General features: G+C 35.4%; 1 protein-coding gene across 5 annotated transcripts in view; it reads right to left on the minus strand.

Annotated features, from left to right (window-relative positions):
- Positions 1 to 476: 476 nt before the first annotated feature.
- The window catches only part of LOC145687908 (cyclin-dependent kinase 17-like), a 262,257-nt gene continuing 248,202 nt past the window's right edge, over positions 477 to 14,531 (minus strand). For all 5 annotated transcript variants that reach the window (XM_081761457.1, XM_081761456.1, XM_081761458.1 and 2 more), the window contains 5 exons: positions 12,957 to 13,067; positions 9,487 to 9,620; positions 7,972 to 8,218; positions 5,668 to 5,758; positions 477 to 2,222 (listed from right to left, as the gene is read on the minus strand). In XM_081761457.1, coding sequence (XP_081617583.1) covers positions 2,104 to 2,222; positions 5,668 to 5,758; positions 7,972 to 8,218; positions 9,487 to 9,620; positions 12,957 to 13,067 — 702 coding nt within the window. In that variant the 3' untranslated portion in view covers positions 477 to 2,103. The remainder of the gene's footprint in view (positions 2,223 to 5,667; positions 5,759 to 7,971; positions 8,219 to 9,486; positions 9,621 to 12,956; positions 13,068 to 14,531) is intronic.

Below are 14,531 nucleotides of genomic sequence, written 5' to 3' on the forward strand. Positions count from 1 at the left end.
ATGTATGTTAATATATATATGTGGCTTACGTATCAATAAAACACGATTTGATTCTACTTATGAATTGATCTTGTAGCATAAAACTAGAGTACGAGAACAGATATTACAAGTCTCACAGATATATTACTTTACCCTAACTAAAACTGATATTGATCTATTACTTCCACAATACATAATTAATCAGTTCTGTCAATGTATTTCGACTACTTGCCTATTCCGAAATTTGTATAGTACTAAACGAGAGTCCAGGAATAAAGATACAAATGTCCATACCTGCATATCCGTTAACTGCATATTTTAGCTACTCTTATTACGTCATGTAACTATCAAACGTGTGTATTTCAACGCATAACATTCCCTCTTTTTATTTTCAAAAAGAAAAGACAAAGAAAGGACAGACTACATGAAAAATAAAAACATTCTTATCATATATCCTGCAGTTTGTAACATTACAATTTCTGAACAAAACACACGTGTATTGAGGTATTTTTTTTATTGTAGACGGTAAACCAGTGTTCATACAGAAGAGACCAATATTATGCAATTTTGAGTACATAGATTCCGTAGGGCAAAACAGTAACACCAACTCGATCTATGTAAAGATCACTGGTTACAGGAGTGAGCATACCTGTTTTACAAGTCAGATTAATCTTAAATACTTTTATTCTGCCATGAGGTAATGAAATCTATCACATTGAACAGTGCTTAATAGTGACTAAATACTTTTAATTGAATTTCTTTTTTTTAAATTTTTAATTACTTTCACTTGTGTTAATTTTACAACTTACTTTTATGACAATCTAAATAAATTGAATCTACAAGCCTGAAACTTCTTTTAAATGGCACAATACTTAATATTAATAACCCTTTTAAACAAGAGTAATATTTTATTTTCTTAATTAATGTAACACACTGATAAACAGAAGACAACATGCTTGTTCGGTGATGAATATTTATGGAAGGAAATCACGTTTGAACATGAGCAATTTTCCGTTACGAAGTTAGAAAGTGGTCGATGTACATCATTTTCATCACCAAGTTGCCAAGCATGGTGTAATAAACAAAAGAAATACACGAAAACTATTTTTTTCTTCCCTTCAAGCGTCTGCGGATGCTAAGGTACATAAAACTCAACAACTAATTAAAAAAAAATGAATCAACAAATAAAATTCGACATGAATTTCACAACGACAAATTAACGTGTGTTCCTCTATCACGGAGAAAAAGTACGTAGGTTTTGCGTACTACGTAGATAAACAACTGAGGTTAATTAACGTGTAAACTCATTATGAAAAGTCACAAAGCATCGCAGGCGCCTAAAGCTAACTTTATCTCTCTCTCACATCTCACTTCATTCTGTTTGTTGGGCTTAACATTTCTATTTAAGTATACAAAACGTTTACACATCAATGTGTAATGATTATTGTTCAACAATCACGACTTAGGAGATTTACTGTACCTAAAATGATAAAAATAGACTACTAGTTTTGCATCTAGTCTTCGCTCTAACTTCTCTGGAAGTCACCATGCATTTAGTTACATAGAGAAAAAAAATGTTTACGGTAATGGTTAATTGTTCTGGTTAATTATTATCACTTGACTACATACATCAGAATGACATATTACGCTCATTTTTCTTTTTTTCTTTTGAGATCTATTTATATCTGAAATTTTTGGTCCTTAACACTTACCATTGTCGCGGAAGGGCACTTGTTATTTTAGATGACATTTTAAAACAAATTACGTTAACACAGATTTTACATAAAACTCAACTCAAAACGATGACTATGGGAAGAAAGGAAAATGACACATGTAAATGTGTACTTAAAGCAAATTCATTGAAACATCATAAACTGTTTCTTTTTATCTTTAGTTACTTGGGAACTTCATCAAAAAATAAGTTTCTACAGTCACTTCAATCTAGCGACATGCATTTTTAAGTCTTTGTAAAATACTCTATACAATAATACACGACGCACATCACATTTGCACACACACATACACACACTCATTCAATGGATCCAGTCCAGCTGTTGTTACTGCAGTGCACAAAACAATTTGAGCTCTTCCTTTAGTGTCCAGTGTCACTAGCAACACCGAATTTCATAAAAGCATACTCTGTCGTCGCACTCGACCAGGTCCATAATTTTTTGGAAAACTTGAAGATCTGTACCCGGGATCTTTCCCAAGAGCTACTCCTGGTACTGAGAATATAGATGCAGCTGTCGAAGAACAAGAAAACGATTAGTAAAAAACCTGCAACATAATCATTGAAACAAATCACGATTCTATTTAACAATTGCCAATAGTATGATAAAGTATAGTCAGAATTAAAAAAATATATCTCCCAATACCTAGGATTACAGAAGAATATTTTTATCCCTTCGTGACGCTCTTTTCTTGCAAGGCTATGAATTAAAACGTACTTTCTACAAGGGCAAACCATAGCTTCCAAGAGAAGGTGGATGCTCCCTGTTGATGGATAAGAGACAAGCATCTGAAATATAGGATAATGGACTTATAATGGTCTGGATAAGAGAAGCACTTTAAGCAAATTAATATTCCGCATAACAACGTAAGTGACTACTCCGCATAATATTAAGAATGTGTTTGTCCGAAGAAGTGTCACAATAAATGCTTTGCACTGACATGCGCATGAAGTGATTTCGTACTGTCACTGAATCGAAAGCGCTGTTATTTAATATATGTCCAGGGTTCGAATCCCAAGCTATTATTTCTCACCGGTATAGATGTACTTTAAACTGGTCAACTTGTGGTAGTTACCCTTACGCTTCATGAGACAACCGCATACCTAACCATATGGTCCTAACGATGACATCAGGATATGAGACAAAATTGTGAGATTGTGGAAAATAATTACTCTTAATAATATAAAGAAAGGTAGGTCGTACTCAGGAACGAACTCAGGAATAACAGGAAACTTTTAAAATGCTGTTACACGCTTTGGAGTGAAGCATCTGCTGGTATTCTCGAAAAAGTGATGGTGTTGTGTAGGGGACCCATGTTGTGAACCCTTTATTTATCAATGGTACTTTAACAGCAATCGAGTATGGAGGAAGATATCTTACAATCTCTTTCACCTGAAGATCGGACATTCCCTGTCTTCTACCAACCTACCGAAATATGGAAAGGGCGTTTGTGAATATCTGGATGTGCAGTTTTCCAACTCGTGAATCAGTAGACGTGGTGCTGTGGAGTGGCCACCACGTTCCCCTGACCTCACTCCCCTAGATTTTTTTGTCTTTGAGGACATTTCAAGTTCATTGTGTATTCACGGAAAATTAGGGATATTGACCACCTAAAGAGCGCATAACAAACGCGTGTGTAAGCATACCTGTAAACAGTTTGCGCAAGGGTTTGGACGAATGAAACAAAAAAATGACTGTGAGGATTCAACTGAATGGACAACACAACGAACACATTATTTAATCGGGAGAAATGTGTGGTATGTGAATGACGTTATGAAAATCACAAAACAGTCATAATTTTGTTATGGTAAATGATAAAACGAAAGCAAATTCAGAATTGAATTCCTCAGAAAATTTTCAGATAAGAATAAGATATCACAACGGTGGTTTCCTTTAAAATGAAAATAAATTCAAAATGACGGACTTCAAGATGGCGGCCATCGACATCACATGTGCTAAACGTTCTCCCGCCCCCCATCTGTACTACTAATCTACAGTGTTACTTCTGCAATTCTTTTAAAATCCTGCCTTTTATTTGGGTGTTTCCACACTTTTTGATCACCCTGTATTAGAAACGTATAAGATCACTTTGGTATCTCTTGTAATTCGTCGCAAATTTGATGGAGAATGTCGATGTTAACACTGGCAATTAGCAGTTGCGACATTTATCTCACTTATTAATTTATTTTTAAACTTTCGACCAAAGATAGAAGGAAGTATGATGATGGTGAAAAAACCCTGAATTCGATGTTTCAATGGATGCACACGTTTCATGATCCCTATAAGCCCAAAGTGATTTTTGGATGTAAGTGTGTTCGTTACGATGTAAATGTATTTACTAGCTTAAATGCCGTACAGTTAAACTTATCCGCACTAAATCGTGCGATTTTCGTAAGATTACCTAAGGGTGTTTTCTGAATTTTCTTCCTATCCCCAAAATTAAGGGTAGTTTACTGAAGGCTGAAAATCAAGAATTGTAGTTTTCTCGAAAACAGCTCTAACGATTTTGTTTATTTCATACATCAATATTTCTTTAGACATTTCACAGTGTGGTACAAGTAGTTTATCTGGGAAAAAAAATCAGAAAGAGTAGTTTACTGCTGGGGTCGAGTTTTTCTTGGACGATTTTCTCAACGACTTAGTTTATACTTCATAAATAAATATTACGTTACTAGCCTAACATAACAATGTGCCATAATTGATTAGTCCTCAAAAAATCCACAACGGGTAGTTTACTCTTGGGAGTGTTTTTTTCCTGAAAGATTTCCTCGAAAACCACTCAGACAATTTTGTTCATATTTCATACATAGTCCTTTCTCTAACAACCCTACAATATGGCATGAATAATTTCACATGAAGAAATCCATAAAGGGTAGTCTGTCCTTCGAGTTTTCTTCCATAATTTTCCGAAGGCGTCCATTATAATTCTGTTTATATTTCTCAAACAAACGTTTTCGTAATAACTATATCATAAGAAGATTCAATTCACGAAGCAAGAGCAAGGAAGTATAGTGCGGTGGCCTGCACCTTTTATTTACAAATGAAATATTTCAGTTTTACGTCCCATGGTTATGCGACTACGCTACGGTGATGATGACAAATGAATGCAATGGTGGAATGAATAAAGTGATAGGAAATGGGAGAATTCCAAAACCGAAACGAACACGCGCACAGTGTTTGTCAATCACGAAGTCTATTTGGCACGAGAGCGGATCGAACCAGGGACCCCACGCACCAGAGATGAAAGCTCTATCCCTGAGCCACCATGTCCCCGCCTTTTATTTAGTTTAACATCCCACTACTATGCACTGAGTCTAAGGGAGACGGTGATGATGAGATGGGTGATAATTGTGCAATGACGAAAGTGGAAGAAAACAGGAGAACACAGAGAAACCCACGCACACGGTGTTCACCCACCACAAAATTCACTTGGAGGGACCTGGGATGGAACCAGGGGGCTCCATGCGCCAGAGGTGGGCGCTCTATTACTAAGCCACCGCAGGGCCCCCCGAGAAATTTCCACCTTCAATCATATGTAAATTGGCACGGACTGACAGTACCATTACACAAAATGGCTCTTTAACTGTTTAACAAAACGTTTTCTTTTATGTTTTACTCTTATTGTGTGCTACATCGGGGACCCTGTCAAAAAGATTTCATTTCATCATGTTATACATTATTTTATTTGTAACAGTCATGTATAATCAGTCTGCACCCACCTTTTAACATTCTTCCAGTTCTCAAAAATCATGTAGAGCTCCCTCGTGGCTAAGCAGTTAGCGTGCGCGCCTTTGCGGTGGAAGACCCAGGTTCGATTTCTGGCGAGAGCTCATATGGTTCAGATTCCTCGGTAAGCTGTAGCTCTACGTCTCGAATAGCCTCGTTGCTGAAAGGGGAGCTAAACTCAAAATCAAACTAAAATTGATGCTTTTCAAAAACACATTACAAATATACTTACTGTCGGGCAACTTATGAACACCTGGTCCAAAGCATCTGAAATAGGGGTGCTTAAGAGCATCTGCAGCGGAGACTCGTTTTTTGGCTTCATACTGTGAAAAGAAATAACAACAAAGTCACTAATGAATTTTCATACTGTGAAAAGAAATAACAACAAAGTCACTAATGAATTTCTATACTTGCAATGAATGCGAAAGGTAACGCAGTATTATATATATATATACACACACATACTCACTGGTGCTTCTGCATCCGCTTTTTCGCGAGTACATTCATCATTATCTACATGACAAAACATGGAACCAAAAAGCATTGATAGGATTTCTGCCGGTATTCGATTCGACCTCTTAATTTGTATCACATTTAGGCGTCCCAGAACTGCAGAAGAGTCAATTTGGTAGCATCTATTCTTTCTTTTTACCGATTCTATATCCAATCACGGCAGATAATCATGCAGTTTGGATTATACGTTAGACTCGCCTTGGCTTGCGCTTGGTTTCGGGTTTGATTCTCGATAAGGAAATACAACTAAAACTAACAAACTAGTGAATTACGACCAAGTTTACTGTTAAAGTATTTCATCCCTATGAACGTAGATTTCTGCTCTAGATGTATTTCGGAGACGTGTAACTGGTAACTGTCAACAAATTCCATAAGAAAAAAAAGAAAAGAAAGTCTTTCGTATCCCAATTCCACCATGAGCAATTGTAGTTTGAGCTCAACTTCACCAAAATGGACAATTTTGATTTTATATTTATTAGAAGTACCTTTTATGATTTAATCCTCCCCTCCAGGAAATACATCAGCTCATAACAGAAAACATATTCAAGATATGAATGAGCCAACATAAGCACCATATTAGTGTCTCACAGTTTAACAAGTCAATAGATCTGATCATTCATTACAATTTACTAGCTCAGATAAAATGGTTCAATTGTAAAGACAGTTCGTGTAAGTATTTTTCGGTTTCCAATTTTCTCTTTACTTCATTGCTCCATCAATGCTTTCATCATTCTTGTACTTAAACCTGAAGGACACAACAGATTAGCTTTAAACTTATATCTATATACACATACATATAGTGTTTTTTTCTGGCGTTATCCAACGGTACGGCGTACCGGCACCTTTTTTAGTGAAAACTGATTATTTCCTCTTGTTTTAAAAAGCGGTTGACGAGAAAATTCAAAAATACCAAATATTAAATAGATAGTTTTATTGAAAAACAAAGTTTTTAATGCTTTCCTTTTTGTTTGTTTGTTTTTTTCAAAGGAAAAGGTTGCGAATCCTTTTGTTCTTTCTTGAAGTCAGTTAATTGTATTTCAGGAACTAGAAGTACTTGGGCCCTTCTGTCTCTCGCTCGCTGACATGTTTTCGCTCCTCCCTTTTTTCATTCTTTCTTCGCACGGTAATATAAATCATAAAGGCTCTGAACTGTGAAGATGCCTTTTGAAAACAAACGATAAAGTATTGGTAATGATTACATATATTATTATAAAATTAAGATATAACAATTAGACATTTTTAAAGCATCTTAATATATATATATGTACGTAGGAGATTTTATTTACAAGACTGGAGTGATATGCTACTGGACATCATCATTATTTTATTACTTTATTATTATTACTATTAATAATAATAATACCCTGAAAGGTATGCAACCTTTTAACCATTATGAACCTGAGGTTCAGCGTACCGGCACCTTTAGTTTTAGAAAAAAACACGCTGTTTATAAATATACATAACCTAATTTTATACGCAAGTATATTTGTCCTACATGCGAGGACTTCGATCTATTACCTTTCAATTTCACCGATAAACTGAAGAGGTATTACATCAAAAATCAGTACTTTCTATTCTACACTCTCTTCAGAAAGTAACACAACACATGAACAAATCACAAATGCAGCTGTCTCACCAAGCTGAGTCGAACATCGAAAACTCTGTGTTTGTCCAAGAATTAAAGCCAGGATCAAACGCATCAACTTTTCGGTTACACACGAGCATACATTAAGATTTAATAATTCGTGAGAGAACTACACTACGCAACTTTACACCTTTCCCTTCTGAAATTATCAAAAGAATGTGCGTACAATTATCATCTTGTTTAATGAACGCATTCCAGATAATATTAGACAAATCTGTACAGACTTTACGGAAGGTTTCCCGCTAATTGATAAAATACATTTGGTCATATAACAGTTTGAACGTTTACATGTTTATGAGTTAAAGCGCGTTCTTTTGCTCTAAACTGCGTTACTTTCTGAAGAAACTCTTTAAATTAGTGCTTGCTTCTCCTACTTACACAAAGGAACTTTGTGAGCAGGTCTAGCCCTTCTCCATCTAAACGTGGAGCACGGCTTTGAAGTGGTTCTGGTTCGTATTGTGGGAAGGAATAACTCTGGAAGTCAGGATGCGACGTAATCCCAGGCCACGTTTCCTCAGACGGTGTGCCAAGGGCTCGGAAAATGAGATGCAACTCTTCTTCCACTGTTGATCCTGGAAAAAGTGGCCGCCCGCATGCCATTTCATAAAAAATACACCCGACGCCCCTGTAAGGTAGAAAGGAAAGTTCACAATTAATAGTAAGTCATCATATATTCAAGAAGTGACAACGAGATGGAGGTTCGTGATCATATATCTTCTCGACTATCTCACACATTTTGTAATAACGCTCAAACAATTAAGAGTATTACAATTTACAAAACAATGGACCTACTTTCTGCTTGAAACTTAATGAATACATTTTCTTATAAGAAAAATCTTATTATATCGCAAAAGTCTGTAATTATAAGTTTATAAGAAGATGACTGATGGACTGCAATATATATTTAAAGCAACGAACATTAAAAATACTTATCAGTATATTTAAAGCATATTACATGTACAAAATATAGAATCTCCGATTTTCAAAACTCAAATTTGTTTTTCGTCGTAGTCCCTCTTAACGAGGGATGAAGAATCTGTAGAGCTGAAGCCCTCCCCCCCCGCCCTACAACAATTAGCAGCAAGAAATATGCAGTTGTTTGTCCTTATTTAAAAAAACAGTTTACATATAAAACGTATTTTATCTCGAAATTTAATTTTAAACCTATTGAAATACTGCTAAAGCCACAAATACATTTATTTTGGATGCAATATATGGATCATAAGAACCTAGAAAATTTTTGTGTGAAAGGACATTTAGCATACTGGACAGATTATGAGTATTTAAAAAAAAAATAATAATAATAATGAATCCCGAAAATGTCTACACGATTTATATGGGACCATCATCAATCAAAGACCCTTGGAAGCTAAAACCTGGCGACGCTACTATTTTTATAAAACTAATCTTTGTATATAGTAATTAAAAATGAAATGAAATCTTTCGGTTTAAAGTCCCACGATTATGCCTGTTAGGCTAAGGGAGACGATGATTACAGCAAGTGAATGATGATAGAATGGTTGGTGGAATGAGGATGTGGGAGGAAACTGGAGTATCCCGAGAAAACCCAAGGGCACAATATTGTCCACCACAAACTTACTTGACCGGGGATCGAACCAGGGACCCCATACACCAGACGTAAGCGCTCTACCACTGAGCCACCGTGCCTCCTCTTTGTCGTAATTAAAAATAAATAAATAAATACCTCTTCGTACTCCCCACGAACGATAGAACCTGTGAGTGTCATGATGATAATCTTTCTTGTGCTTATTACTCAATTTCAGTATTCTTTGTCAAAGAGTACCATTTGACCTAAGACTGTAATAAATAAATAAATAAATAAAAAGTTCTTGTTACATAGAAACCCTTTAAATAAATGAACTACAAACGTACCACATATCGATCGGTGTGGAATATTCAGTAGATCCCAGAAGGACATCAGGAGGTCTATACCACAGGGTAACCACTTCATTCGAATAAGTTTTCGTCGGTACAGACTTAGCTCGGGCAAGACCAAAGTCGGCAAGCTGTAAAATGAAAGAAGAGAACGATCAGGAGAATGACAAAAAACCTTGTAAAGCATGTTAAAACGATGAAAATGCTTACTGGAAATGCATAGTACAATCATGTTGGATTATAAAACGTTCATGACCTTTGTCGTACATTAGAGAAAATTTAAAATAAATCCAAAATACACACTTCTTGTGTTCCCTGAACAACTAAGCATCTACACTTCTTTCTAAGACCCTATCATGACAGACGTGCGCAAAGTTCTGCATTCGATCCCCGATGGGAGCATGTACGGTTCTGTTTAACATTTAACTACAAATCTCTTTTTGTATTTTATCAACGGTGAAAACAGAAGTAAAATTCAAACAATAATAAATAACTGAAAAAAAAAACTATGCATTTTCTAGCAAGTCTGGTCTATCTCATCATATCCTAACTTTTCATAAAGCAGGTATCTAAAATTGTTTGGGCTCACCATTGAAAAAGTGCTAACAGTACAATCACAAAGCTATAGTGGAAGGAATGATACTGTGCTGAGTATCGTTAGTCAAAGGTTAATAAGAAGCAAGACGCAAAATGTACAGTGTGAGTTTACACTCCTATATATAAATTGTGATAAAACTTGACGCCGTTCCAAAGATCAAAGAGCTTTGGTCTTCAGTACAACAGAAACATCGGGAAATAAACAAATAAATAATAAAAATAAAATAATTTTAAAAACCTTCCGAAGTTATGTTAGTCTTGTATATATGTTCGAGATCTTAGGAAATGTAACTTTCCACTTTGCTATTTTCTATCGAGACTGTGATTTGCCTCCAAAGTAAAATGGTTGGTGTTTTTGACTTTGGTATTGGAGACCCGAGATTGATACCCGGTTGCAACTACAAGCTAAACTTACATTAAAATACAAATGCTGAAGAAAGCAACGTTTTATTATAAAATAATATATGTGACAGTTTCGGATATCTAACATATCCTTCTTCAGACACTATCAGATTTTCGATAGTGTCTGAAGACGGATATGTTAGATATCCGAAACTGTCACATTTATTATTTTATAATAAAACGTTACTTTGCTCAGCATTTGTATTTTAGTGTAAGTTATTGAATATAGCAAAGCTAGTATGAATCAGTTAGTTACAAGCTAAACTTCCATACTATATCTAGCATAGCTTCCACGCTGAAAAGGGATATTTAAATTCCATAAAAAGTGTTCGCGCAGTTTACACCAATGTTTAATAATAATAATAATAATAATAAGAAGAAGAAGAAGAAGAAGAAGAAGAATAAGAATAAGAAGAAGTATTCTGTCATTAGTGGCAGGTCACTTGCGGCAACAGAGAAGCATCCATGCACCACGGTCACCAGCTCTTCATCTTTACGTTTTGATATCGTTCATTAACAGTAGCCTCCTTCGCCTTCTTCCTCTCTTTCATGCCAACATACCCTCTAGCACATCATTTGTGATACAGTTTCTTAGTCAATGTCCCAAGCAGTTTCTCTTCCCCCTTTCAATAATATCTAAAATTGTTCTCTTCTTCCTCACCATTTCTAACACCCTCTTATTTGTTTCCGGTTTGACCCAGCTAAGTCCCTTCTTTTTTTCTGCACACCCAGTTTCGAAAGCTTCCAGTCATTTTTCATCACTTTTTCGTAATGTCCATATTTCTGCTCTATACAGTACAATACCCCACACGAAGGATTTTATGAGTTTTTTTCCAACTCTTTATTCAAGGTTTCACAAAATAGGTTTTTCAACCTCTTTAAGGCTTCTTTCGTCATTCCTTTCTCTGCTTTTATTTCACATTTGCACTCATCATCACTGATAATACTGCCCAGGCATCGAAAGCTAGTTACCTGTTCTAGTTTCTTCCCTCCTATTTCTATATTTGACCCCGACCGCTTCGTTCCAATCCCCATGATTTCGTCTTTCTAACATTAATTTCTACCTCATATTTTACACAGCCCTTCCTCAAAGTTTCTAACACCTTACCGATTTTCTTTTCAGATTCCGCAACATGCGCCATATCATTTGCCGACCGTATAGACCAAAATGCCGTCTTCACTAGGTAGGCTCTTTTTCACCATCTCTTCTAGATAGATATTAAATAATGTAGGCGACAGACAGCATCCCTCTCGAACTCCCCTTCCATAATTGCGCTCTCCTCTGTCATTTTCTCTCCTATTCTAACAGTTACTTGTTGGTTCATAGGTAAGTTTCTTAAGAATTTTCGATCTTTCCATTCCAACCCAACCTTCTTTAGAACTCCCGACAACAATTCTTAATTCACGAAGTTATAAGTATTTTCTAGGTTAATAAATACAGCATACAACTCTCTTCCTTTTTGTATAAATCTTTCACTGATTGTCCTTAAGAGTCTTCATCCCGGCGAAATTAAAATACCGCTAATTTTACAGTAATTATGTGATATCTTCAAATAAATAAAAGATAATCGAAATGTGCAACAAGAGCGCCCTAGACAATATCATTTTACATGAGATACCGTTATCACGATTCACTTATCTGCTTTCGATTTCGAGCCATTTTGAAAATCGGCATTTAATTTCGCGTTTCTAAACGGCTGAAAACGGAAAGTCACTAGGTGACTTGTGATAACGGCACCTTACGCGAAATAATATTGTCTAGGGCGCTCTTGTTCCATATTTCAATTATCCTTTTATCTATTTGAAGATATCACATGATTACTGTAAAATTAGCGGTATTTTAATTTCGCCGGGATGAGGCCTCTTAATAATCAAACTGCATCTCTTGTGTTCTTACTTCTCCTGGACCCGAAGAGAGTGGCACAAAAGTTCACCCGAAAGTTCCCAGAACAATTGAAAAACTTGGTGAATACCTACAAGTTGGTTGAAGAGTAGCAAAAGTAAAACGCATGTTGGTGCAATTGAAACAAAGTACAAAGAAACAGCTCTTGCAAGATTTATGTCAGTCACTAAAACGCTTTATAAATATGTTTCTACGCAAAGTCAATAGGTGTCGTAATGTGCTTCATCTGTTTTATTCCTGCTAAAAACTTCTAACTTTTTTTAAAGTTCGCCTTCATCTCTCTGAAGAAGAGCCATGAAATGGCTTTTAATGTGAAATAAAACTTTGGAAAAGCACATAGTGTGTTGAGCTCATACATTTTGTGAGTATCTGTAACAAGCTCCAGATCGTAGCTGGAAACATTTACATGCCGTTGTCCACAAATAGGTACAAACTTTTACCTTCAAACTAACAAGAAACACAATGAGACAGAAAAATACTAAAGGAAAAACTATAATAAGGAAAAATATTACATAGTATTACATTTTAGTTACATCACACATTTGACAAAATGTGTTATACATACCTTCAGTTCACCCTTTTCATTTATTAGTAAATTCTGTGGTTTTAAATCCCTATGTAAAATCCTTCGTTTATGGCAATATGCAAGACCGCGTAGTAGTTGAAACAAAAACAACTGAAAATTAAGAGCAGAAACGAAAGATAATTAATGTGGAGATTAAATTCTGTTAAGACAACTGTCATTCTCCTTAAATTACAAGGTTTAAAAAATCAAATTTACAACCATAATTACCATAGTATAATACATAATGCGTCATTTTGAGTACTCTAATATAATTTAGTATAGATCCTTCTGTTGCTATATTTAAGAGACCACTAATATGAAATTTCATAATGCCATTGAATTTTTATATTTCCGGTCCGAAGTTCGCGAGTTATGCAGTTAATATTTACATGGTCAAGATTTGTAAAAACATGTACACCATTCAAAATTATTTATATTTACAACAAAAATTGGTAACCTTTCGTTCATCGGAGAATGCAATACGGTTACAAAAGTTCTGTGACTTGTACATAGTGGTGACCCAATTGTGCCTCAGTGTTGCAACATTCTTGCAATATTGAAAAGTCACTGAACGATTCCTGCTAATGTGTTTACCTCGGTTATGATGACACTGGAAGATCTGAAAGGGTAGATCGCATGTGTCAGGCATAGCGTTGATCCCGATCGACCCAATCTTGGGTCTATAACAGTTGCTAATGGTACACGTAAGTCATGTCGAAATATGCGACCTCACGTAAATTCTGTCAGCTCCTCACAGCTACATCCGGGCACTATTGTGCCACATGCTGTACTGCATGCTCACCACCAGCTGTCGTACACATCGGACGTCTACATTCGTTCGGTGTTTCCACGAAATCATGTTGCCTTGCGGTTGTCTATTTACTTACGTCAGAGTGGTATAGTACAGAAGATTTATTAAATTAAGTATTACAAATATTTTTAAGTCATGTAAAAACTGAAATCACACGTGTTCAACATTTTCTACATTTTTACTACCAATTTATTACGCAGTCACCGTTCCGCGATTTAATGTTTTCTAAACGCAATATCTATCATACTTATTCATCTTTTATCTGTACTATTTCAACTCAAAGCCGACATTCTTTAAGAAAATTCTCCCAAGTACTTGTTTACTTATTTTCTGCTAGATCCAGTGTAAGAGTCGAAAGTGACTAAAAACTGCTGTATCTTTCAAGTTCTTCATAATACAATAGTCCATTTTGCAACTATTTAATTACCCCACATGGGCGTTGCAAAGAATTTACCAATTAAAAGCTATTTATTAATAACTTTATTAATGCCCTTTTAAGCTATATATACAGTTCAAGTAAAATTAATAACTTCATTAACGCCTTTAACAGTTCAAGTAAAAATTGTATGGAAAAAGTTATTAAAAAAAAAGAAAGAAAAGAAAGAAAGCATAGTATTTCAGTTTAGCTTCACACGATCTAGATCCTCGACTAAGAACTCGGTTTCCTGACAATATAGGAAATCAAAGTACCGTTATATTAGATGAATATTAATTAACGTGTGCAAATGATTGATTAGTTACGTAATGAAGCCACAGTTAGTATT

The sequence above is a fragment of the Thermobia domestica genome, chromosome 6 (assembly GCF_964235325.1).
Source record: "Thermobia domestica chromosome 6, izTheDome1.hap1.1, whole genome shotgun sequence".
NCBI classification, from domain to species: Eukaryota; Metazoa; Arthropoda; class Insecta; order Zygentoma; family Lepismatidae; genus Thermobia; species Thermobia domestica.